Here is a 27802-nt window from a genome sequence, read left to right as displayed (position 1 = left end):
AACACCCATGCATCAGCACACAAACCAGCCATTACCAGGGCAGGGGTTTGAGTAGTTAGCCAAAGTCCTCTTAGCACTCAGCAGTGAGAGATCAGTAAGAGATGGGTTAGTCTCCTGTAATGCATTCTGGAGCCTGCAGGGCGTCAAATACCCATAAGTGCAAGTGGGCATGTCAGAGGAGCATGTTTGTGTGCCTCATTCTCTCCTGCGTGCATGTAGAATCACTGTGTGATACCCTTATCTCCATGTACTCCAGTTCTGTAATAAGATAAAAATGGTCAATTCCAATTAGAAACATGCAAGACAGAAATGAAAATACATGTTTAACAAAAATAGAATGTAAGTAATAATTTTAATTATCATGTGTGATAATTGGCCATCTGACCTTTCTTGTCTTCCATCTCTTTCAGATTGAGGCAGACCAGGGGTTACAGGCTACATTCTGCGGCCGGGAGGACACAGATACAGAACAGACGCCCAGGGAGCAGATTATCATGTCTCACAGAAACAAACTTAGTGTCACCTTCAGGTCTGACTTCTCCAACGAAGAGCGGTTCACTGGATTCGAGGCCCATTACACTGCAGTTGGTAAGATCTTTGCACCGCTACTACAACTGAAACAAGCACTGCAAATTCATATTAGCCCCTCAAAAACACAGCATCAATTTCTACATGTTTTCATTTTCTACTTCTGAATTTCCTGAATTAAAAACACAAGAAGAAGAAGGGTTGGTACAAATGACAGGAGGTCATTCGGTCCAAATTGCTCATTTGCTTTTAATAACCAATTGTTTGAGAATGTGTAGTACGGTTATTTAATTTTAAATAGCAAGCCGTACAATTGTTCTGTGGAGATAGCAAAATACTGAGTTCAAGTCATTTAATAAATTCCTCATCGCTTGGTATTTGACTTGAATTAAAATTGACAAGTAAAAGTGGAATAAGAGTCTGTGTGAAAATCCATTTAAAACAGGTTTTGAACTAACTCAAGAAACGGAAAGGATATGCCAGGCCCTGGTTGCGTGAGTGAAGGCTTGTCTCTGACAATCAAAGGATTTTCAAAGGGTTTCCACTGTAGCCCAGGACTGTCTCATATGTCTTATCCATCTCATAAATCATAATCCACTGCAACGCTGTGGCTACAGCACAGGGGGAAATAACCTGAGCATCAGCAGAATCACTGTAGGTTCCAGTCGGCAGGAACATGATCATTTGGGGCCATTCAGGATTAACACTGACTGATGAGAGAAAGTATTGCTTTCCTCTGTGGACTGGGCAAGAATGTCTGAGAGAAAGGTGAATGTTTTATTTAGTATTTAATGCAGTTTTGACCTTGACAGAGCTGATAGAAGACACAATATGTGTGAAGACATCATAGTACACAATGTAATAGTATCCTGTTCGAGCCAACAGGATAGGGTGGAACCTTCTTCAACACTAAAACATCTTTGGTGCAGTTTGAGGGCAACCTCAAAGTTTTTCCATTCCTGTCTTCCCATCTGGAAGTATGTTTTCCATGAGGTCAACACAAGACCAGTGCAGGCATTACAAGATGGGGAAAACATTGCTGAGGTCTTGGCATGGCCAGGTTTGGTCCTGATCTGAGTCTCAACCAAACATCTGCAGGACCAAGTCATCAGTCCCATCAACAGGAGACAGCTGTGACCAGTCAGCCTTCTCCAGCTGCCTGCAGCTGTACCGGAAGAGTGGCAGAACATCCCACAGCCGAGTAGGCAATGTCAATACTGCCAAAATTGTCTTAGTGCTCAGGAAGTGTATACCCAGCACTGACTTTTCAGTGTTTTCATTTTGAAATGTGCATCCTGTTACTGAAAATGTATTATAAATGTTTGATTTAAAAATATATATATATATCTATGTTTAAAAAGTTTGATTAAAACAAGCAGACCTAAGAGTACATTTCTTGTACATCTGTATAGTTTGCATTGAGAACTTTTACTAAATTAGAGTCTATTTTTTTCTGAAGATATTTTTTTGTTCTACGTTTCCTCTTTTGAAAGTGTCTTACAGTATGACACTTTAATTTCAAATGGGGCTCACTATGAAGAGGCATCACGCTAAGTAAAAGCTGATAAGCTCGGTAAAAGCTTGATACACCTTTGTACATTGCCAGTGTGAATAATCTTTTGAGTTTCATAGTATGTGAACACTGAGCTGTCCTCCTTTCACACCTTTGATTTCTTTCTTGTAGATGTGGATGAATGTAAAGACAGAAATGATGAAGAACTGGTTTGTGACCACTACTGCCATAACTTCATTGGTGGATACTATTGCTCTTGTAGGTTTGGTTACATTCTGCATTCAGACAACAGGACCTGTAGAGGTAATGCAAAAAAATTATTAAATATTTCCAGTTTGATGACCATTTCTCAAATCCCTTCAACTCTAATTCAGGAGACATCTACATTTTGTGTGATATAATATTCCATGGTGCCCTAAACCAGTGTGTTACAGTAATTCTCTTATCCCTGAACAACAGCATGATTCACAGTTTCAGAGGTAAAAGTCCAAGCACAAATTACCTAATTATATGTCCAGCTTTCTCCCTAGCAGTTGTATTTGCCAGCCTTCTTTCCTAATCATTGCATGCATTTAAACATCTATTTATTGCATAGGCCATGTGTAGGAAAATCCTCTAAGAAGGAAAGCTTTGAAAAGTGGTGATTATGTATGGTCAAACTACAAACCATTTACAATCACATTACGATTTTTAGGTATGAAGTTCTGTGTTATTTTCTAGTTTCCAGTAATGCCAACAGTTCCATTCAAAATTTCTATAGGGCCACTTGCCAGCAACTTGTTTTTTGTATGTTTTTCATAATGTGAGGCATTTTAGACCCCAAGTAATTTCCAGTATGAGCTCCATTGTGCCAGTGTTGATTAAATAAAGACATGTAGTCTATTCAGAGGCACTTTCTAAAGAAAAATTGCTTTTGACTTTGGGCTGTACTGAAGGCAGCTTATGATTCAACACCCACAGAGAAATGGAATAATTCCCTCAACAGGAAGCCTGGAAAATGTGGAATTTACCATCTTGGAGGGAACTTGGAAACCAACTGAAAGTATAGTTTTGAATCAGTCTCCTTGAAATTTAAAACTTTTCCAAGCCTTGCTGTGGAGGGAATTATCCCAGGGTCTGACCAGAACTCGAGGAATGACAGTCCACTCAGAAACTGCAAAACAGTGTCACATACTGTAGATCCTACAGTTGGCAATAATTCAATACTTTGAGAATGAAGAACATGCACACTAACACTGCAACCTATATTATGTATAATATAATTTAGTAAAAGAGAGGAAGAGATTTGGAACGTCTTGCTTTTTTGGTAGTTTAGTAGCTAAGCAAATCTGAAATTGTTTCCAGCCCAGAGTTTAGGACTCATTACACCTGACTGGGAAACCTGATTCCAGATACTTGTAACCTTCTGTGTAAAGTAGGTTGATACCACAAATCAAAGGTGGATATAGAGTATTCTGAGCTATCAATCCTGTTGAAATTGATTCCCCCTGAATCCCTTCAAGTAATGAATGGCTGGATGGGATCCTAGGATCAATGAGCTACTAGTAAGCAAATAGTGATGATGGGTCAAAGAACCTTCTTTGATTTAACTTCTTAGATACAGTACATGTGTACTTATGATGTGGTCCCACATGTGCAGCAGATTAAAAATAGTTACAGTATCTGATATACAAACAGTATAAAATAAACAGGGTGGTGTTTTCACAAGCACAAAACCTCACCATATGACATAAGTGGGAACCCCCTATTTACCCCACTTACTGTAGACAATATGTTGAAATCAAAAGCAGTTAAGTAGCAGATGGATGAATAAAAATTAAAAATGACTTTTTTCCTGAGTTCAGGAGGCAAGACTGAAAAATAAATGGCAGAGCAGTTTATTCTGCTCAAACAAACAAAAAACCTAACTATCTTTACTGTATTTTACTCAAAATAAATTTGATATTTGCTACTAATATTTGATCTGAGAAGAATAAGACATCTACATTAAACAATTTATTCATTTGGATGATGTTTTCTTCCAAAGTAACTTCCAATAACATCTGATTGTGATAATAATTATTATTCTTCCTTAAAATCCAGACCCAAAACCTTCTTCTTTAGAAAAGCCTTTACTTAACTGGTTCCATTCTTCACCCCTCTGCTTTTCTTAGTACCACCATCCACGGTCTCCTCTATATATTGTAATTCTGTTTTATCTTGTGTATTCTTTTTATTTATTGTTGTTGTCATTCTGTAAAGGGCTTTGAGAAACCAACTTTAAAGGTGCTATATAAAATAAAGTTTATTATTATTATTATTTTACATTTTTAAAATACTTCAAATTTGTTTTCATTCCTTAGAAAATAAAGCAAAAAATGTTAGGCATCTATATTCTCATTTGGTCGCTACAAACTACAAAAAAATGATCCAGTAACTTACTGGAGACCCTTCATGAAAATTTAGTTTAGTTGGCTGACTGCTCCAGGAGCAAAAATTGGATTAGTCATTTGTCTTCCCTGCTAAAGCACCTCTGGAGACTTGCTGGGTTCCTGAAGGTTTGCAGTAATGCCTAAAAGAAGCACGACACTTCCAGTCAGTGCTGCCTCTCCTGTGAGGTTCTGGCGATCATGCAGTCTTTCAAACAGGGTCTCTGGAGGTGGGTACATTGCAGGAACATGCCCATTTGTCTCAGTCTCTCTTAAAAGGGTACTGGATGTGTTTTTCAAAATTAATTCAGAATTGGCGGTTCATGATAAACATATTGATGCTCGTAAGAAAAAAACAAACTTACTGTTGTGTTAATATCACAGCTGCCCTATAGATGGGATACTGCTGCCTGCTCCTTCTCTTCCGCTCTTCTGAATGAGCAGGTTTTGATGAGACATGCATAACCCAATCCAGCAGGTTTTATAGGTTACCACTACGTCACAATAATTCCAAATCAGCTAAGCTGTCTTTGTTAAATTAAGTCATTGAGAAATCATTTATGACTAAAATCAAAGTCATGGATGTCATCCTTAAATCCTGGAGGGCAATGATATCTTCTGGTATTTGTGCCACCCAAACTCTCAGTTGCACAGCTGGTTTCATTAATTAACCTTAATTGTTAATACTTCTTATCAAGCTTGTAGTTGTTTTATAGGTAACTGTACCTTTTCTGACATGGGTTATCTTTCAATACTGAGCACGAAAAGGCATTTATATGTCAGTTTAATTAATTCATTATTTTAATTGTTTAATTGACTACTCAGTTTGGACCAAAATCCAAAAGACACAAGACCCTCCAAAAAGGAAATCCGACAACCCTGATGTAGGGTTGTCTTCAGCCCTCAAGAACTAGGGTTCTGTTAACTGAAGATATTTCTTACTTGATTCATTAATAGTTTACAGGTGTTGTAAGTAAAAACAGACTAAGTGAGTTGGGACTTTCCAGGACCAGGGTTGGAGACAGCTGTTATAACTAGTTGGGACTGACACTGCCCAGACACCATCTGGTCTCACTGATCATAAACTCAAAACAGAATTTGCTGCGACAAAGCACAGAAGTACATTTTCTTTTTTTCCAATGATATAAAGGACAGTTGTGTTTGATCTTTGTTCATAATTGGAATTACTATTTCCCTAAATTCTTTATGCGAATCTGGTGCTGAAGGCCAGGTTATTTGGTGATGAACAAAGTTTTATAAAAAAAAATGGTCTGGTCTTTGTTAGTGTGGTTTTTTAATTATTTCATCATCCTTCTCTGTCCTTTCATTGCCACTCTGTCCCTCTTTATGTCATTTTATTCAAAATGTCAAGTAAAAATATAACAAATCCCAGCTATCACCTGGTTTTGATTTTTTTTAGTTCATCATTCGTCCTTTCATAACTTTTAATTGCCGTCTTTTAATGCAATTTAGGTTAATTAATTCCGGTATAGCAAAAGACATTGGAGTTTGCTTCATAAGATATAGGAAAAAAACACCAGTGACACTGTCTGTTCTGCATTACTGAACAAAGAACCCAACTAGTAACTAGTTGGTTTTACTGATAATGAAAAGAAGAACTCATAAAGATTTTTGTTACCATGACTTAAATTTGAATATGCACACAACCACACAAGCTTGTTTTCTTTAGCAGATTGTGCAGCATCTGCAGGGTTTTCTGCCAGCTCAAGGGTTTGCATGTGTTCTCTTGACCAAATACTGGGTGGTACTCCAACAACAAAAATAAAACAAGGAACTAAACAGAATCACGTGTTAACAAGAGCAGGAATTGCAGAAATACAAAATGTAAAACAATGTGATCTCCAGCACTAGTCAGTTTAGAGCTCTCAATCCAGACTCTCCAGTGCTGGTCAATCCAGACTCTCCAGTCTTTGTCAACCCCAAATTGTGAAATCCTCAATCCACACTCTCTAGTGCTAGCCAATCCAGAATCGCCAAGTCTCTATCCAGAATCTCCAATCCTCCATCCAGAATTGCTAGTGTTAGTTAATCTAGGATCTCCAATCCTCAATCCAGAAACTCCAGTGCTAATCAGCCCATCTTCACATCTTCCCTTGTCATCCGAGGCATTGGTTATTCTGGACACCTCTGGGCATTTCATTAAATCAGTGGGGTCTGATTACATTGTAAGCAAACTCCCTCCCACAGTAGGATTTGACTTCTGTGTCTTGGTTGCACTGGCACATTGGCAAGAAATCAAAACTGCAAAGTCCTGGGTTCAATTCTAGCTTTGAGTGCATGTCTTTGTGGAGTTTGCATGCTCCCTTCATGTTTGTGTGGGGTTTCACAGAGTACCCACGTTTTCTCCCTTCTCCCAATGACTGGTTGTTAAAACCGACCATTTACTGTCGGTATTTGTTCCCTGTTTAACCAGTATTGGTTATGTCAGGGCTGTCCTGACCCTGGAGACACTCAGACCTGCTGTTTTTTTTCATCTTTTAAAAATGTTGGAAGGTGCACTTTAATTATTGTTACTATAAACTATTCCATATGAGTAGCATAAAATACATATAAAATACCATATAACATACAGTACATGCAATATTCCAACATTTTGAAGTCAACAATAACTTGCAAATGTTCCAATCTTGCAACTTCATAATCCAATTAAGGCTTCAATTAAGTAATTAAGATCAGATGGAACGAAAACCAGAATGTGTGGGATTCTAAAACCTTTGATTTATGTTTATGTGACTGAAACAAAACTAAACCAAATGATTGTTGATATCAAAATCTAAAATATTGTTAAATAAAATTTATTTTGGTACTGACTGCATGTCCAGCTGACCTTAAATTTTCATATTGCTTTTTTGTGTGCATAGTGAGTCAAAAAGCAGTCATTTCGTTTCATTTTTCTTTTTTCTTTTTTTATACCCCGAATCTAAATCAGCAATGCAGATTTGCAATTTCATAGTTTACATAATCTTTGTATCATGACTTCTTCGCTATACCTCAGCAAACTTTTATAAGTGTTGTAACCATACTAACATACACAGTGTATTACTGTATGTTATCCTCTGTTTTGCAAGACAAGGCTATGCTGTCTCACTGAAAGTTTTTATTTCTCTAGTGGAATGCAGTGACAATGTGTTCAATGAGAGGACAGGGATTGTTACCAGCTCTGATTTCCCTAACCCATACCCTAAAAGCTCTGACTGCTTGTACCGGATTGAGCTGGAGGAGGGATTTTTTATAAACCTGGAATTTGATGACAACTTTGATATTGAAGACCACCCCGAGGTCACGTGTCCATATGACTACTTAAAGGTAAGACAGAAAAGAAATGCTTATGTTATAATACAGATCAGAAATGTGGTTGTATGGTACTGAGATCTTGAACCACCACTTTCACAAGCCTTTTGGACAGTACATGTATTTAAGAAAGAATAAGTTTAAACCTGTATGCCTATTCTATGGAGGAAAAAAGGATTTTGGCTAAGGAAATGGCTCTCAGTCCTGGTCCTGGACTACTCTTGTGTCTGCTGGTGTTTTAATCAAGTGAGCCCTTAATCCCAAATGCTCATTGCCTCCAGTAATTGATCTACTTGCTTGTTTAGGCTTTGTTTTTTTTACTGAGACCTTGGTTTAAAAAATAATGTCTTCACTTAGTTCTGTTTGCTGAAGTTGTTGGAAGTAATGCACATTAACCAGGGAATTTTTTTAATGAAGGACTGAGTGCAGAAAAAAGACTGATCAGTCTACTGGCGTGAGATGGCATTGGTGATTAAGGGCACTGCACTAGCATTGTGAATCACTTGACTAAAGCTATTGATTAAATTTGTGATGTGTACTGTATAGTAACCATTTGTTTGTAAGGGAGCAGTTTACAGTACTGAAACCTCCATATGCAATAGCCTAATTATAAATCAATTAATAATGCAAATTCTGCTTTTCTGGGATGACTTACGTGTGGATTGACTGTGAAAAATTCAGGCATTTCAGCTGTGAAAATTGAGCTGAAGTTGTACATTTAGTCAGCTGAGACTGAAAGGAACAATTCTAAACTGAAAAAAGAAAGACTGACTTCTTAAGAAGTAATATGTGTTTGTACTTGCGCTTATACTGTATGTTTCTCTTCAGCAATGCCTTAATTCATGTATGAAAATGAATGCCTCTAGAGTCAGTGTATATTCAGAAATGTTAAAAGAGAACTTTCCCTAAGGAAGATCAAAAGATCAAAAGGAAAATACAGGTGACATGTTCACAATTTCATGACTCTGCTGCTTGGATTGTTTTTAGAATTGCCCTTTCTATGCCTGTATTTAAAACTGTTTGATGTGGTGTGAGAAGAACCTTAGGAACTGTTTGGGGAAAAAAACCTAAACTAGTGTAATTAACGTTATACAAGAGATTTCATCTAGAAAACATGGTATTCTAAAAACTGTGGAACTTGGATCAGTTCAAAGGAAACAAAAATAAAGTCTCTCATGTGTCACATCAATAGAAACACCAAAGTACTCTCCTTATTATAAATAGCCATTTTTCCTTTTACACTAGAGATTAAAACAAATAATTATTTTTTCACTCTGATTAAAGTCAAATAAAATAGCTAGCAAACGTATTCACCGTTGGAGCAGTTGGGAACATTCATAATCCCTTGTTTTAGTGTTGATTCTGTGTTAAATCTCACAAAAGACAATCACAAAATTGTGATTTGTGCCATCAATCAATGAGGAAATTTGGAAAAAGCTCAATAATCCATATTGAATTAGTGAACACTTGAGTGTTTTCTTTCTGAGTGCAAACTTGTGTCCCACTCAGTATAATGGGCAACATTAAAAATGCCATTTTCTGAGGGTTTCTGAATGTCTCGACCAGCAATAGCTCTTGCTGAGAGCATGTTGGGCTCATAGGACTGGCTGTCAACATTTCAAGCCTGGGTCACGTCACTAAGTGGATGATGTCCTAAGGCAACGTCAGACAATTGTCAATTAAGGCTGACAGTCAGATAGTGGATTACCAGGGTCTTAGCAGTTTTCATCAACACAGCAACTCCTGTGACTTGCAGGGCACCTGCAAGATTGCACTGATATCACAGACAATCTTCTCCCCCAATCAGCAGTAACTCTGCTATATGACACCGAGATGAAAAGGTATCCTTGCTTCTGGAGCTTTTGTGAGGCTTTAGAATTGGATGTCTAACATTCAGTGAACCTGGAACTTTAGATGAAGAAGGGGCTTACATTCAGCACTGTAGAGTGAATTACAGGTAGCAGCTGTGTACTCAATTTACTGGCTTAGCTAGATATACTGTACATGTGCATACCTTTCAAATGGTATTGGCATGTGTGTTGCATTTTGAGAATGGAAGGCTGCTATTAGCACAATAAAAAAAGGCATGTCTAGGTCCCGGAAGGGAAAAAGTCAGTCTTTAGTTGTTGTTTTTTTAAAGTAAAAGATGGAATTGCATGTTTTGCAGATCAAGGCTGGAAAACGAGAATTTGGGCCACTGTGTGGTGATCGCTCTCCTGGACGGATTGAGACAGGAAGCAACAGCGTTCAGATTCTCTTCCACAGTGACAACTCAGGAGAGAATATTGGCTGGAGGCTGTCTTACGCTGCTGTCGGTAAGAGTTTGATGTCTGTCCAGAAAGCAGTTGCTGTGCATGCACCCAACTTGCATGTGCAAGTACACAGCACCCTGAGGATGCCTGCACAATCCAGAAAGGAGTGTGGTGTTGGTTTAGATGTACTGTAGTTCATAAAAGGAAATAATAAACCCAAATGCATGCTATAAATATTAGGTGATAAGCATAAATATAAATAGAAAATATTTCACAAAAGATAATCCCTTAACAGCCTTTATGCATTTAAATAAAGGAAAACCTTCATTAGCACATGCCATTTCTGATAGGCTGAATATAAGGTTGTTGTCCTCAATACTTTAGTGTCACAGTCCTGCAAGTCACTTCAACAAAAAACCTGATTACCAATTATTTTCTCTTAAACAAGGAAAATGCAAACTGCATGTTACAAGAAAATTGATTATTTACATGCGTCTTCTGTTTCTTTCAAAAGGGAATTCGTGTCCTAACCCACAGCCCCCAGCTAATGGGAAGATTGAACCAGTTCTTGTCCAGTATTCCTTTAAAGATCAGATCCTGGTTACATGTGATACTGGATATAATGTGCTAAAGGTAAGAAATTCAGTAAAAGTAGCTAAGACATTCCGCAGAACAAATTATAGCATTCTCTCTTAACTATGTACAAGAGCAACTCAAAAACCTGTTTAAGTGTGGTTTTGAAGTACTACATCTTTTTTTTCAGGATGATATAGAAATTGAGCACTATCAAATGGAGTGTCTAAAAGATGGTTCCTGGAGTAGCAGTGTTCCCTCTTGCAAAAGTAAGATGTTAATGGATGTTTTCTCAGAGATATATGTTTTTTTCCCCTTTTTTGGAATGTTACATGTTTTCAAGGCAGAAAACAAAGTGTCACATTTTTAAGTAATAGTGCTTCTGACAGTATACAACAATTGAAGTAAATATCGAATTCATCCAGACGCACACTGAAAAAACAGCAAAGAAATACCAAAGCAAATTCTGCATTATTCAAATTAAAAAAAAACTTTCAGTCCACAGTATTAATGTACTGTATTTAACATATTTTATGTACTGTATCACTTACAGTGGATGTATTTATAAAATGAATGCAATTGACTCTGATGCACATTCCCTTTGGATTTACTGTATGATTAATCTCCACTTTGTTGCAGTTGCAGATTATAATCTTTCAGTTTATGTTGTCTTTCTCCCCTCTCCCCCTCTCTTTGCTGCCTTCCAGAAAAGGAATTAAAGAAGAGTCGAAGATCACTACTCAATGCATCTTAACAAAACAATTACTGGTCTAGACAGGGGAAAGGAATGAGAATGAAGTAATAGAATTTATAGGTTTGCTTTGAGAACTAATCAGCTAAGCAAGTATGGGAGCTCTTAATCTTGACTACATAAAAGAGGAATCCAATTAAATCTTATGAAGTCTTCTTGACTGCTTTCATTTGATGGGTTCTAAATTATTTTTTTAGATGACAGAATGTAGTTGTTTGTTTCTAGCTTAGTTTATTTATTCTGAGCTCTGGCCTATAGTGTTCCCCCTCAGTCAGTGGGTCTTAACCTTTATTGCAGCCTGCACCCCTTTGGTTCTCATAACATGTTCTTTTCAACACTAGTTGAAGTAGGCCAGTTCTTTAAATCTGAGATACAGTATATCATTATATCATTTATTTGAATTTCACAGTAAATTTAAAAATACATGAAAAAAATACACTCTTTTTACGTTTACCTTAAAATTAGGTGAAACAAAGAAGCTGTACTTACAGTATGTGCCTGTGGTTAATTTATATTTTCAATGATATACCTTCTAAACAAACCTGGCATGTCTCACACCCCCAGAAAGGGCATGTCACACCCCATGTTAAGTAATGACCTGCCCTAAGTAATATGAAAATCTATTGTGAATTCAATGAATTCAGATTCAGACTTGAAAACAAATAAAATAACTAGATCCCCATGCAGTATAACTGTGTGTCAGACATGCATATGTTTGTAACTGCAGTATTGGTCTTCACTCAAAAACTACTGGGTGTCTGGAACTGCCTTCTCAGCCAGGATTTTGAGGACCAAACTCTGGGCTGCTTTAAAAATCAGCTGGACAAAATTATAGATTCACACAACTACTAAACCGAGTGAAATGTATTAAATGAGTACAACAGGCTAAATTGCCCCCTCTCACCTGCAGACCTTTCTCAGGTTTGGTCTGTGTTTTCTGCAGGATGTGAACTGGAATTAGTATTTGCTTTTCTCCACCTCGTGCTTTTCTTCTATACTGTAATCTTGGATTTTATTTTTCCCTTCTAAATCTTAAGATTACTATTTGATCATTAAAGGGGTGTGTCAAATCTAACTCCTGAAATGCCAGAATTTTGAAATGCCCTCTAGAAGTCCACATTAATGATTTCATCAAATCAGTGATGCTGTTAATAAGCTGACAGATGTTGCGTAGCTGCAGCACTTGAAGTTTTTAGTGATTCGTCAGTAGCATGCATGCCACGGAGAGGAAGGTGAAGTGTAAATCTTCTGTCTTACCCAGCGTGGTGTGTACACTGGGAGGGACAGGTATGCATAACCCTGTTCTGATTGAGTCACTCACTGTCACTTCACCCCGCTGGCATTGTCTGTTGTTGATTTATCTTCTTTCACTTAACTTCTATTTTCATAAACAACATATGGCATTAGAAATATTCAGTCACTGTCCAAGGATATTATCATATATCATATATCATATATCATATATATATATATGATTAATGAATATATTTAATATAGAGAAGTATATTGTGGGAATGTGGATATTAATCAAATATCATTCTTTTAAACATGGAATGCAGAGACATAAAAAATAGACTTCTAATTCTGCTCATTGTGTACCTAAAAATTAAAGATAATTCATCATCACGTTCCCATAATCCATAACAGCTTCCTGCTCTTAAAAAAACACAACTTAAGACTGAATATGTACAGTATATTGTGAAAGAAAAAAGAAGAGAAGGCTGTGTTTGATGTGTTCGAGGCTTAAATTATTCAAAAATAATTTTTCAGGATGTTGATATAGAGATACCTAGTATCCCTCTTTAGATCACTCCCGTTAATGTAAACCTCAGCTTTTTGTAATCAAATATCAAACTGAAATGTCTCAGACAGAATAAAAACATCAATTAAACTCCTGATGTCACATCAGTTGTTGTCTTGCGTTCGTTCATATCTGTCACATACAGGAAAATTGAATTCCGCAATGTTACTGCAATAAAGTCAATTTTTTTAATGTTGCCAATACTTGCACAGTTCTTTTAAAATGATATTTAGTGGGTTTGACTGTATGATTTATATACTGTATCTACTCGGCAAAAAAAAGCAACGTAACCCTTGCCTGGATAAGACAATAGAGTCCCATTACCTGTACTCTGTAAATAATGCCCACCCCTTACAGAAGACAAGTTAGTATTTAGGGAACGGTCGGCTTGCATTCAGTCTTGGTTTTGGCTAGCCTTTGAAAAGCATAAAGCCTTGTTTTGCAATGATGTACTAAATATGTTCAGTGATACCTGATTCACCAGGGGAAAGCCAATTCTGATTCTAGAGGTTGTTGTTCAGGCTCTGAAAGCCAATTTTGGATTTATAGGGATCAAGACATTATTATTGAAGAGATAGACCAGCACGGATTACACACCCCAGAACAACACTTGCATTAATCCTACAGTGTCCAAGGTGACTCCAAGGTACAAAGAGCACTTTGGAAGCAATCAGAAAAATGTATTGTTCCTAAATCAAATCACCCGTGTTCTGAGCAGCATGTTCTGAGATCATAAATAGCTGCTCTACGAAAATCTTTGCAAAATGCAAAATTCAGGAGTCTGGCTGTGATTGTTGTATGATTAGATTCCTCTTGGTGCCATTCTTTAATGTTTTTTTCAAGCAATCTCATCATATTTTTGCATTTAATTAAATCTGGTTTTTAACAATAGTAATGTTAACCCTGCATAACCTTTTCATTCTGACTGTTCATTTGTAGCTTATTTGATTTCTGAGTTTCATTCTTCAGCCAGTCACTTAACCTTTAATGAAGTACATAAGATTTGTGCCCACGTATGGGAATGTGGGAGAGGACATATATTTTGAAACGGACTCTTTCTCTGATATTGTTTCTTATCACATTTCAGTTGTGGATTGCAAGGCTCCAGTAGAAATTGAATATGGATATGTGATCTATGACAGCAGCAAAAACCTTACCACCTATGGCTCCACCATTCAGTATTCCTGTAAAGAGCCACGCTATCAGATGTACCCCAAAATCAATGGTAAGATTCTTTCTGTGAATAAGAGTAAAAAGTAAAATTTCCTGAATTGTATAAACTATGATTTGTGTTAGGGTGACACGGTGGCACAGTAGTTAACATTGCTGCTTTACAGTGCTGGGGCCCTGGGTTCAAATCTGGTCCTGGGGTGCTACTGTATCTGTGCAGACTTTAGATGTTCTCCCTGTATTCTCATGTATTTCCTCATGGTGCTCTAGTTTCCACCCTCGGTCCAAAGACATGCGGGGAGGTTAATTAGCTTCTGGGAAAATTAGCCCTGATGTGAGTGTGTGTTTGTGTTTGTGTCTGTGTGCTCTGTGATGGACCAGTGGTCCGTCGAAGGTGTATCCTTCAGTTGCTTGCCAGGATAGGCTCTGGGTTGAAAATGGATTGATGACTTGTTTTAATACACTGAAAAGTATTTGTGTTATTATTTCTAAGGTCACAATTAGAAGAGAAAAGAGAAAATGGTGAGTCAAGTACAGACAAATACTATCTCACCTTTTCTCCAATTATAGAATATTGGTTAAATCCCAACTTTACTATGGTGTTCTTATGGTATAGTTTGGCAGTTAAAGCGCTGTAAACTGAAAAAGACACATAATGTAGGATATGGACTGTGGCACAGTGGTTAGCGTTGCTGGCTCACAGTGCTGTGGCCCCAGGATCACTTTCAGACCTGTAGTGGTTTCTGTGTGGGTTTCCTCCGGGTGCTCCGGTTTCCTCCCAGAGTCCCAAAACACACTGGTAGGTTAATTGGCTTTTGGGGAAAAGTGGCCCTGTAGTGAGTGTGTGTGTGTCTGTGTTTGCATCAGTCTGGCCTACAATGGACTGGCCTCCAGGGTGTGTCCCACCTTGTGCCCATTGCTAGCTGGGATTGGCTTTTGCTTCCCGCATTAAGCAGCTAGAAAATGGTCAACAGGGGTCTGGCTGGCTAAGCTAAAGCTGACCTTCCTTCGTTACACTCTCCCCCGTTAAATTCACCGTCCTCGGCGAAGGGCAATCCCATCCCACTCTGACACCAACGTAACGGATTCAGGTTCTCAGGCTTGTGCCCTCGCCGCCCCCCGCCCCAGTTTGTTCCTCCACCGCATGAGCGCGAACCCAGGTCTGTGGCGTAGCTCAACAGGGGTTTTGCTGGCTGAGCTAAAGAAGACCTGCCTCAGCCTGAGCGGCCAAGATCCCTGTTATGCGCAGGAGCGTGTTTGTTAGAGGTGGAAACCAATGGAAAGTGAGTAAAAAAAGGGCAAATCTCTGATGATCATGAAAGATCCCAGTACATTTACTATTGTACACATACTGTAGCAAAGGACAGTATAATCAGTCAATTCAGAATCAGATATTCCTTCCATTGAATATGTTTTATACATCTAATACACTTTTTTTACTTTCAGGTACATATACATGTGGGGAGAAAGGAGCATGGATAAATAAGGAAGTAGACACTAAACTGCCTTCCTGCATGCCAGGTAAGATTGTGGTTTAACTAATGTCACTTAGCATTTCAGAAACAAGCAACATACCTGCTATTATTTGCTAAACTGCTTATTTAATGGAATTTTTATTTTTGTGTGGTATGTCAAAAGAAATTTAAATAGTTAATTCTCAAATGCAAGTGTGATTTTTGAAAAAATCAAAATTGCAACTGAAATGGAGACTCGCAGCTATGAGGTGCAGAATTCCCTCATATTCCTCTCTGCTTCCTCAGGGCTGTGTCCTGGTTCCAGTACATTCCTGATTATAGTCTCACATGTATTTATGGTACATCTTTATCTTCACTTGATCATTTCATTTAGTTTGTTGTAAAATTGCTGCAGCTGAAACCTTGATTCTAAACAGTAAAGCTACATTCATTCAGCAGCACTTATATACAGTACTAATGCAATTAATTTCTTTTGTCCCATTTAAAGTCACAGCAGCATAAAGCATAAAGTTATTCCAGTGTTGTAAAGAGCATAAGGCAAACTTTCCTATTTAATGATTCTACAGTGCCCCCTTTCTTAACAAGCTCTTAAGTTCCTTTCAACAGCAATTGGAAGACAGTGAAGGCATGAAACCTAAAGGCTAAAATACCTCTCAAGATTGCACAAAAGGGGTAATAGACTAAATGTTAAAAGAAGAAAGAGGAACATTTTTGAACTTCTTAGAAGGTATTTCTATTTTTTATTGCAATGATGAAATGAGGGATATTCCTAAGCACTCATCTCATCATTGCTGGTAGATTAAGCCACATTGTAACGGGTAATAGGGGAAGATTGTGTGATCTTAAATCCTTTAAATCCTTTAAAATCTGGGAATATGTTGGTGATTTGTCTAAAAAGTGCACTGCTTTTCTGTGAAACTCACATCATAAATCATTTCAATTTGAAATATACATACAATAGAAGACCGTTTCTAACGGTTTGATGCCAAAACAAACCAGAACCTTTAATTGCCAGGGGAATCATTTACCTCCATACAATGTAGAAATCCTCACATGGCATAATCTACCAATATAATGTCAGAAGACAAACATTCGCCTGTTTTTTAGGGCTCTCTTTTTACCTGAAATTTTTTCAACGTATTTTTTTCAGTGTGCGGAGAGCCATTGCAGCCGTTACCCAGCTTGATGAAGAGGATTGTTGGCGGGCGAAGTGCGGATCCTGGCTTCTTCCCCTGGCAAGCTCTCATCATGGTGGAAGACATGTCACGGGTGCCCGAGGACAAGTGGTTTGGCAGCGGCGCTCTCCTCTCAGAGTACTGGGTCCTGACGGCCGCGCACGTCCTGCGATCCCAGCGTCGGGACAGCACCGTGACCCCCGTGTCCGAGGACCACGTGGTCGTCTATCTTGGCCTCCATGACATCCGCAACAAGATGGACGCCGTGAACCGCAGTGTGGAGAAAATCGTCCTCCATGAGGACTTCGACCCCCAGAACTACAACAACGACATCGCCCTGGTCAAACTCAAAGAGAAGGTGACCATGAATCCTTTAGTGATGCCAATCTGTCTCCCGCCTGCGAATCAGGATTCCTCGAGCCCCCATCCCAACACCCTGGGCCTAGTGGCAGGATGGGGCATCTCCAAGCCCAATGTGTCCATGGACAACACAGTGAGCTCTGACGTGGGGATGGTGTCCAACGTTCTGCAGTATGTCAAACTTCCAGTGGTCCCGGAAACGGAGTGCAAATCGAGCTACGCATCCAGGTCTGGGAAATATAACATCACCAAGAACATGTTCTGCGCAGGCTACTACGAGGGTGGGAAGGATACGTGCCTGGGAGATAGCGGAGGAGCCTTCGTGATGGAGGACACCGACACCAAGAGATGGGTTGTCCAAGGGTTAGTCTCCTGGGGAGGCCCTGAGGAATGTGGCAGCCGGCGCGTCTATGGAGTTTATACCAAGGTGTCTAATTACGGAGAGTGGCTCGAAAATCAGCTTGATACCAGAATGAGATGGTAGGAAGACAGACAGTCCAACATTTTTTCGCTTTAAGCACAATCATACTTTACGCGTCGGTGCTCTGGGCAAAACATTATTGGAGGAATTCGGTCTCATACCATACCACGTGCCTGATTTTCTCCCAAAATTGCTCCAGATGAACAGAAAAACACTCCAATTTCATTGCAGAGCTCTTTTCTGCTGCCTTAAAGGACGTCGAGATCTCAGTCGGTATGCGTTCTACTTTGGCCGTAAGACATTTTAGTAAAGTTATCTTCCAACTTTTTTGTGTATTTCTTTTAAAAAGCAAATTGTTATTTATAAGCTAAATTGATGATGTAGATGTGGGAACTTAAGGCAGGCTGCTGAAGTACTGTAGTAGCTTCTACCATAGCCTTAGCTAGGCTGAAACAGAATCTAAGTCTGTTTTTTCTAAATGTTACTCGTTTTTCTGTCTAGTTCCACCATCTAGTATTTTTTTTTCTTGTCGCAATGTTCCATAAATGATAAAGCACAGATTCTGTAATAGACGAATATCAGGAGGAAACAGAAATTCTGCTCAGGATTTTTGTGTGTGTTTTGATTGGCAGTTCAGGAGTTTATTAGATTATTACATTTGCTTCCAAGCTACAAGTCAGTTGTCTTGGTTTTGTGTGCCTAGAAATGCACATCTTCAAATTTGGTATTTTATATCAGGATCAGTATTGTGTTAACACACTATATGTGTTTAACTTTGCTTTTTCAATTTTTTGTTGGAAAAAAGTGTTTAGAAATGACTTAATGTTATACTTCTGTAATATCTCCAGTTACATAAGTGTAAGCAATTATTAATTATAATTATTATATTTTTTCATAGAATAGAAAATAGTAGAAAGCTTAAGGCTTGTATTTATCTTTTTGTATTTGATGTTTTCTACTATAAATGGAATTATAGTGCACTTCCCTGACAGAAGTAGTTGTGACTTGTAGTTGCGAGTTAACTATTTCATAACTTAATAAAATTAACAATTTATCTCAATTGTATTTTGTCTATGTGGATGTGCTATCTACAGTATATCTTTTTTAGTTTTAATTAAACGGCTTAAGATCTAGAAGCTTTTCAATATTTTTACATAAGTATTTATGTATTATACATAGCAAGTATTTTTTAAATTTGCTTTTAAGTGTAAAGAATTTAAGGCTTAAACTGTTAGGTTATTGTTGCGGTTAACTTTTCTACTTAATTACAATGCATAGTGGTGTATGGCATAGACCAGTTTTCATGAAAAATAATACATTTGCTATAATATGTTCTAAATTCTGTTGGTCATGTTATTTTTGGAGTTAGCTATGTGTTCCAAATATTGTCTTCTGTATAATGTAGTGGTGCCCTTTTTAATAGATCAGTAACACAGATCAGCCATTCCCATTGTCTGATCAGGGGAAATGTAGTAATGATCAGTGTTATGGATTGGCAAGAGTCTATCAAATAGCTGTTACTTTATATACTGCACTGTTGCCAAAGTTCATAAGTAGAGCAATTAAGGTTGCTAACTGGTTGGTTTCATACAGTCCTGAATATTTGTTTGACTCTTGCCTGTTGAACAGTTTAAGAAAGCAGCAGAATTGAGTAGTAGTTTGGGCTCCAGAAGTGACGGTCATGGATTCAAAGTCTGGCTAGATTTCTGCTGTAAAAATATAGAATACGTTGAGATATGATATGGCACTCAAAGTGTTGCCTTGCTGTATGAAAATGGTTCCAGATCATGATTATTAATGCTAGTTACTTCTCATATGACTTTCCATGTGAAACAAAGTTAAAAAGAAGACTTTTTATCTGTGTTGGAGGGAAGATACAGATAATTATGATAGTGTCTGGACTTAACAAATACTGTATTACTAATTTGTTTTCCGTAATGACATGAAAAACCATTGTCTGAAGTACCCAAATAGCTGTTTTTTTAATGCTATTTTATATGGGTTTATTTTATATGAAGAAAGTATTTTTAATGTCTTAGAATCTGGCCCAATATTGAACTCCTTTGTGTGAGTCACATCATGATTTTCTCATCATATTTGTAGTTCTTCCCGTTTTGTGTTGTGGTTTTGCCACGTAGGCCGCAGATCAGATGGCAATCTTTGATGATATTTCTCTCTGTTTATTATTATTATTGCTGCCAAAAGTAACGTTTTCTTATTTGGACACCGAAATGCCCATTCTGCTATGGCCAAGTTGAGTGCATCATTTTACTCATTTTGAATTTATTGGGTACAAAAGATTATTGGGACTATGCATAATTATATTGTATTGCACTATCAAAACAAATTCTCTGATCTCTAGTCTTCAACTAAATTTCTAAATGAAATAACTATGACTATTATTAAATTACAGTATGAGTTATGTAAAAGCTTGCTATACCTGCTGAAGATAAACAAAGCCATCATTAAGATCTTCATTCTTAAAGCTCACTCAAAGAGAAGAAACCACATTTAAACATTTAATTTTTATATTAAATATGATAACATTTGTATATTTCATAATATTCAGTTCCATAACTGTCTGTGTACTCAAGTCCAGATACTAGGTTTCATCAGTTTAGGCATTATTTTGGTATGTAATATAATCTTAATTTATAAAATTACTAACTTTGCATTTCAAATTGGATTTCCATCGATATGCACAAGTTTTTTAGATCTGAAGACAGTGGACAGTAGAGAATAATATGCAAGAAGCAGCTGCAGAAGACGTGCCAACAGACATGAAAATCTTTCACCAAGAAATGTTTACTACATTACAGTCATGGACCAGTACATTCTTGGCAATACCATCAACTCTGTATGATCCGTACCACTATGCAATTTAAAACTTCACTGAGCTGGATTGGTTTAATGGTCCTGGATCTACACCACAATGCCAGTGTCTCAACACGAGAAACGGTTATACACCTGTAATATCTGATGGAGAAACACTTCAGCCCTATAACAGGTCATATTATAGCGGCTCAAGATTATGCACAGAGACTTCTGAAAAATACAAGAATTCAATGCCTTTTTGGTCATGGACGCACTTGACACAGACCGCTGCAATCGCTGTTCAGAATTCTAGAGAGAATGGTTGACTAAAACTCAATGTCTTCAAAATGACTCTTGTGTGGGTCTCCTGAGTAGCACAACTGGAAAAGATGCTCATCTGAAAGCTCTATGATTGCATGTTCAAGCCTCAAGAAAGTCACTATCCAGCTATGACAAAAGAGTGCTACGGAGGGTAAAATGGGATTAGTGGACCAGGGCTCTGTGAGCCACTGTGACTGTGGCCTCCCAGGCTCTTGCTGGCTTGTGGTGCTGTCAGTGAGGGTCGCACCTCTCTACAATAAACCTTTGGTGTGATGGTGATGAATGAAGGTGAAGGTAGGACAGACATATTCATGTACGACAAACACTTGATGGGGAAGACCAAGTGTGATGGTGTTGGAAGCTGGACTGATTCCGTGCACTGTAACTTGTCTGGGATGTTCATGGACGGCGGTTTCAAGACATTCAGCCAAACACAGTACACCAATAACAAGCCAGCATCTTGGAGCTCAGTAGTCACATTATCCCGAATGTAAACGGGGAGGTCCATGCATGATGGTATTGGCAGGAGTGTCTCGTCACTACAGAACTCCATTTGTAGTGATTGATGGCAGCCTGGCTGCACTGTGCTACACTCATCAAGAGCTGGGACCTTGTTTGCTGTCCTTCCTGCAGGATCATCCTGACGCAACACCATTCCAGCAGGACAGCACCCACATCCTCCTGCTGCCCATGTAGCAATGGCTTTCTTGCAAGAAGAAAATGCGACCATCATGCTCTGGTTGCCCAGCTTAAGCCCTACTGAATATCTGTGGGCTGAGGTGAAAAATCCTTTCAACATTTTGTAATCCAAGAGATTTTCAAATTTGTTGTGAAATTAACTTGTACCTTTCTAAATAGGGCACTTTGTTTTCTATCTTGTATTTTGAATCTGAAAGTTGCATGTAAAAGGGTTTGGAACTATGTGCCATAAGATGTGTTAAGCAATTGATAATTAAAAAACCTTATTTGAATTGCAGTCATGTGGGTGTGCCCTTTTTTGTTATCATTTATTAATCAACATTACAGACAGTTTCCTTTCTGGTGGATTGCCCGTCTTTTTCAAAATGTCTCCTCTAACTTTAACAAAATAAGCTCTGTCCTGTTTACTTAGGATTGCTGAGCTACATTACTGAGGATTGCCGAGCTGTACTGTGTTCCCTGCATACCAAATAGCCTGTTACCAAAGTAAAGAAATCCTGGCTCTTCCTTATTGTTAAACCTCACTCAGTTTTAATTAGGCCATGAGGTCTCCCACACTGAATCAAATTTTGACTTTCAGTGTCCTGCATGTTTGTTTGAAGCCACTGCACATCTCTGATTTCCAAGCCTTTCTTTGGAATTTCATCCTTTAATTTTCCTGTGTTATTCCTATACTTGCATGGCCCAACAAAGCTGCCTTTTAGTACTTTACCTTAACAAGATGCAATTCTGAGCTCTACAAATTATACAAAAATGAACTGTAATATAGTAACCATGTCAGTTTCTCTGAGTATATAATTTTCTATTCTGCCTGATATTATCATAAACATAAGACATTTGTGCCTATGAGTATAAGCTGTTTCAATATAAGTAAACCTCAGATTCATCCATTAAAGGACCAAAAGGCTCATTATCAAAATGAGTGCTTAGAAGAAGAAACGGTTAAAGTCTGTGATGTTTGTATTGGCATCAGTGCTAGAGAAATGCATATTGTGTCATGTTGTCCCTCTGTGCATGGCATGCTGTGATGGCAATAACATTTATTAGCTGAGCACGCTCAATGCACACCAGCGCCGAGCAATTGAATATTGTTATTTGTTTTGCCTGCAGATACCTGAAGTTGATTTCTCTCATTGCAGTGTGTGGGACACCCCAATTCAGCAGGACCAAACTACAAAGAATCTCAAATGGAAACTATGCAACCAGAGGTGTTTCTCCATGGATTGCTATGCTATCAAGAAATGGGTTGCCCTTTTGTGGAGGCTCACTAATTGGTAAGTCACTACATTGGCTACTACAATGATCTTAGAGTCTTCCTGAGTACTCTAATATCATTGAATGTTGATAATGGCTATATCAATATGGATTGTGAACTAGCCACTTTATAGTCATATAACAAGTGATATTTATCTAGAATTAGAGGTTGGAATACACACAGTTTGCTTGTTAAGGCTTTGTAATGTCTGTGGAGCTACAGTATGCAGCAGGAACATCCGAGGTCAACTTAGAGATGGCTTATGGTATCTTCTTCAATTATCCACCAGTACTAGGTCTCTTGCTATGGCAGATCTGGGCTTTGTCTGGCTTAGTAGCAGATTGATGTTATTATATAAGAAGTCGAATGAGGCTGTTTGCTCTCTTAAACTCTCACCAACCCTCCTGAGTGAAAAATATCAAGGCACTGTGAGGGAGTGTCATCTTACTACTGACCCAAAGTACCCGCAGTTTGGCCTACTCTTGGGAGACTGCAAGAGAGAAGGTAACTCTGATCACAGAAGAGTCTTGAAATAAATCGAGGGCAAAGGGCTGTGTTTTCTATATGTGAAGGTACTGTAGATTTATTGCCTTTTAGTAGCAGTAAAACATAACTCGTATCTGTGAGATGCATTATCTGGTATGAGAAATGGTTCTCATTGTTGTGTATCAGTTTAAGAAAGTAGACTGTTCAGTGAACGGCATTTAAAGGTGTCATGTTTCTTTCAGTCAGCAACGAGGTTGGTACATAATTGAGGGGAGAAGTGAGAAATGTGAGAGTAGCTTTGCACTGCAACAAGCCTTGGTTTATGGACTCGCTGTCCTTGTAAATTATATTTAGATAGTTGTTACAGTTAGTTTGAAGGTTGTAAGTAAAAATGTGTTCATCGTTTAAGTTTGTGTCTCTACATTGGGCCACCATCTTACTGTGCCAGGAAACGGTGAAACCCCATGTTCCGTTTGCTAGGATTTTTCTCCTTAAGACAGGCGTCAACTTATCTGCTATTTTAAACTGGTCTCACAGGTTTATCATTCCATTTTTTACATTTAATAACACACTGCCTCCTTCTTGTAGCAACAAGTATAACAAGTTCCAGAGTACAACTCATCTAAAACATTTCCACATGGATTGTACTGGAAGTAACATGCATTTCATGTGAAATACTAATTTTCAAGTTAGACATTAGAATCATAAGAAGCGGAGGGAAATTTGCTGACCAAGTTCACAGCCATCATGAACAATGCCTCTCATCTGCTACATTGGGCTGTTAGTAGGCAGCGTAGCACTTTTAGTAACAGACTGCTTCAGCTACAGTGTTCAAGGGAACTTACGCAGATCCTTCCTCCTGGTGGCTGTCAGGGTGTATAGCACTGTCCTAGGCTAGGACTGTTATCCCTTCATCTGCTCATCTAAGGACAGGATGTTGCACTATTTTACTTTTTGGGCACTGCATTAATATACTGTTTATACTGTGGTACTTTCAATCTGTATATACCTATGCGCATTTTGCACATATTTTATTGTTTTACAGTGACTATTAGCATATTTTGCATATTTTAGTCTATCCTGATGTCTGATTTTGCTTGTCTTGGGCTGGGCTGCTGTCACACCTCAATTTCCCTTCGGATCAATAAAGTCTTATCTATCTATCTAATATCAAATGGTCTCAAAAATTGTTTATTATTGCCAATACATGACATTGTTAGTTTCATTCACTGTAATCTGTTTTATCAACAGACAGCAATATGAGGTTTGCTTTGTTTCCGCTTTTGTTTTCTGTAACTATACCATTCAGAATATTTATGAGGTATGCTTCTGGCGTCATGTTTTCATTGCAGAACTGTAATATATGTGTTATATTAGGATATAGACACATGCACATAGCAGTGAATTATACCATTAAAATGCAAGCAAAAGACCAGAATTACTACTGTATGTATCAGATACATTGGGATATTTAATGAGACAAAGAGGCTTGACAAGACATCAAAATAAATCATTTTAGGAGTATTTCATGAGAAGTGAATGATCATGTGTTGAGTAATATAAGTCTATTAAATTATTTAATTGTTATTTATTAGGATTACGAATAGTGCCGAGTATGTAATTCTGCGGTGTGTTGAGTGACATCAATTTCTTTCTGCAGGTGACAGGTGGATAGTGACTGCTGCCCACTGTCTTCATGAGCCACTGGACTCTGAAGACCTAGTCTTGCGCAGCTCACACATTGTCGGCCACACCTCTTTCCATATTGTCCTGGGTTAGTGAACTATCCCATCATTTGAGAAGCAGTGTCAAAATTTTGAAATAACAATTTCCAGAAAAGTCATTTAACTGGTTCCTCACCCCTGCACCCCTTAAAAGGCCATTACATACAGTACAGTATGTCTTTGTTTGCGTATCCCATTTTCCATCTGATCTTTCCTTCTTTGTGAAGTACAAATGCAAAGGTGTTTCTTTTGTAAAATATCCCTTGGAACATGCCTTGTGAAGAAGAGAATGTGAAAGCTTTCAAAATGTGCTAAATTATAACATTGTATCTATTTGTATTTTGATTCTGGAAACTTGGTTAATTGGCTTCCAGGAAAATTGGCCCTGGTGTGAGTGGGCGTGGTTGTGTCTGTCTGTGCCTTGCAATGGAACTAGTGTCCCATCCTGAATGGATCCTACTTTGTAGGATGTACTTTGTGTCTGGTACTTACCAGGACAGGTCCTGGGTAGGTTGTTACCTTGTACTTAATAAAGCGGTTAGAAAAGGGATGGATAGAGATGAATGCAAGAATTTTCAAGTATCATCTTTTGAGGGCAGAAGTGTGGAGGGCTGTTTAGGGCTGTGGTCCTATAAGTTTAAGTCTGTGGGGTCATATCCATGGGCAAAGTCAAGTAAAAAGCTCATCTTAGTCCACTCAAATGGTGTAAATAGATACAAAACTAAGCTGCTTTGGATAGAAGTGTCAGACAAATAAATAGTTAATAGTATTTAATAATGTACTGTATATGACTAATATAGTTGTGTTTATTTTAAATCAGTTACACAAATAATTAAATTGAACTAATAATTCATGTAGTCACTTAAGTGAGCAAATAATGTAATCATTTTTTCTGTTTTAATTTTGATAGCGTATAAGTAGTCTGAAATAGTTTTATGTAACTGTGAGAATTGTAAAAAATTGTAGTATTATGCAATTAATAGCAAAACCCTCAAAATATTTTTTCACAAGATTACATTCACTGCATAACATTGTATTACATTTGTCTAGTGATTCTGATAGTGTTACTGAAATCTTTACTCTTTATTTAATCAGAAATTGTCTGAATTGAAGTAAACGTCTACTATAAATATAGCCCAAACGAAAGAATGTACACTACTGCTGAATTTGATTTGGATTATGCACTACGTCTAGTCTTTATCTTTTATTTTCTACACTTTGACATTTTGTAGATCCACTGAAACCTTGTGTTTACTGCTTTAGAGCACATTGAAATTGATTCCTCGTGCTGGTTTTAGACCTCTGTCACATCACGTTTGACAACATCAACTTAATTCTAAAACTGCCTTTGTGATCAGAATGATCACTGGTACTTACTGTATCATTGTTGAGATTTTGTTTGAGAAACCTTGAAAAAAATCATACTTTGTTATTTGACAAACAAAAACAAAATCAGACTGTTTTATTCTGCTACTGCAGTGTAATATTTGATATGCTTTTTTTTACAAAAATTGCTTGTTCTTTAATTTTTAGGAAAACACAGCACAAGAAGAAAGGACAACACTGAGCAGCTGTTTGAGGCCAAGAGTATTATTCTGCATCCAGCTTATCAAGCAGCTACATTTGAATTTGATGTTGCTCTATTAGAGCTCAACAAACCCGCTGCTCTGAATAACTATGTCATTCCAGTTTGTCTGCCGGATGCCAGTGAGCACTCTGCCCTGACAGAAGGTAAAACAGAGTGATCTTCCAACAGTGTAGCTCTGAGCTTTCTCTTGTCTCCTGTTTGTGACGGTCCAGCTCAGTGCTGTTTGTTTCACTGATAGAGGGGACATACAGTACTCAGCTTTCAAAGGCATTTTAGCTCTTGCAGTTCATTTAGTTTGCATTCATAGTACATGAGCATAATGCAAAAACAATCACCACAAATGCAGAATGAAAACACAGAGACCTTTGTTCCTGTTAAACCTGCACATGTAAAGCATTTCAAGTTTGTTTTTAAGCTTAGATGTTGATCGTGCTTGGGCTTGCACAGAAAGAAACATATCAGAAGCTGTGTTGAACTGCTGGAGCAGCAAAGCAAGCCAGCCATGTAGTGAAAGTCCATAAAGATGAAGTGGTGGTACAGTGCTAAGCTCTGCTTCTGTTTTGCCTAGGGGACATGGTGATTGTGAGTGGATGGGGAAAGCAGTTCTTGCGCAGACTTCCAGATTCACTTATGGAGGTTAGTGTGTTAGGTATGCTCTGGAATATTTATCTTTAAAAGTATGTATGACATTTACAAGCCATTAAACCATTAGCCACTATTACAATCATTAGATTTGCTTCTTTTTGTTACTTACCACATGCTGCCACCTGGTGGATTTTAATGGAATATATAGTGATGCTGATGTGTTTCCCTGTTTGTGACGGTTTCCTGCGTATACCTGTATTTTAAGAGCACTATGCTGGTAATTGCTTGATTATGTTATCTTTTGTTTGCAGATTGAGATCCCTATTGTTGACCATACAATCTGTGAAAGTGGTTATGGACCCCTGGGTCGGAAGGTGACTGATGAAATGATCTGTGCTGGAGAAAAAGAAGGTAGGAGGGGAGCTGTTATGTCACCTTACTGAATATTTCCATAAATATGAGCCATATGTTGACTGATTACAGAATCCTATTGCATGTAAATTTGACCTGATGGTCGTCAAAATAATGAGTTTTGGATAATGAAATATGATAACAAACATATTTTTAGTTCTGGAAGCATGTCAGTGAATA

At 37.9% G+C, this 27802-nt stretch overlaps 1 protein-coding gene across 3 annotated transcripts in view; it reads left to right on the top strand.

Moving 5' to 3' along the window:
* Nucleotides 1-27802, top strand: part of masp1 (MBL associated serine protease 1) — a 42429-nt gene that overhangs the window by 11779 nt on the left and 2848 nt on the right. The window contains exons 3-15 of one of the 3 annotated variants that reach the window (XM_015361545.2): nt 411-588; nt 2213-2344; nt 7580-7776; nt 9929-10076; nt 10528-10646; nt 10777-10855; nt 14226-14363; nt 15755-15829; nt 22713-22847; nt 24975-25088; nt 26572-26769; nt 27195-27262; nt 27523-27622. In XM_015361545.2, coding sequence (XP_015217031.2) covers nt 411-588; nt 2213-2344; nt 7580-7776; nt 9929-10076; nt 10528-10646; nt 10777-10855; nt 14226-14363; nt 15755-15829; nt 22713-22847; nt 24975-25088; nt 26572-26769; nt 27195-27262; nt 27523-27622 — 1681 coding nt within the window. Of the gene's footprint in view, nt 1-410; nt 589-2212; nt 2345-7579; nt 7777-9928; nt 10077-10527; nt 10647-10776; nt 10856-11293; nt 12786-14225; nt 14364-15754; nt 15830-16933; nt 18800-22712; nt 22848-24974; nt 25089-26571; nt 26770-27194; nt 27263-27522; nt 27623-27802 lie in introns of those variants that run through there. The other 2 variants (XM_015361544.2, XM_015361546.2) reach the window with 2 other exon arrangements.

Source organism: Lepisosteus oculatus, chromosome 13 (genome assembly GCF_040954835.1).
Source record: "Lepisosteus oculatus isolate fLepOcu1 chromosome 13, fLepOcu1.hap2, whole genome shotgun sequence".
Classification (NCBI taxonomy): domain Eukaryota; kingdom Metazoa; phylum Chordata; class Actinopteri; order Semionotiformes; family Lepisosteidae; genus Lepisosteus; species Lepisosteus oculatus.
The sequence above is the reverse complement of the archived record's forward strand: the minus strand, read 5'-3'. Positions and strand labels throughout refer to the sequence as shown.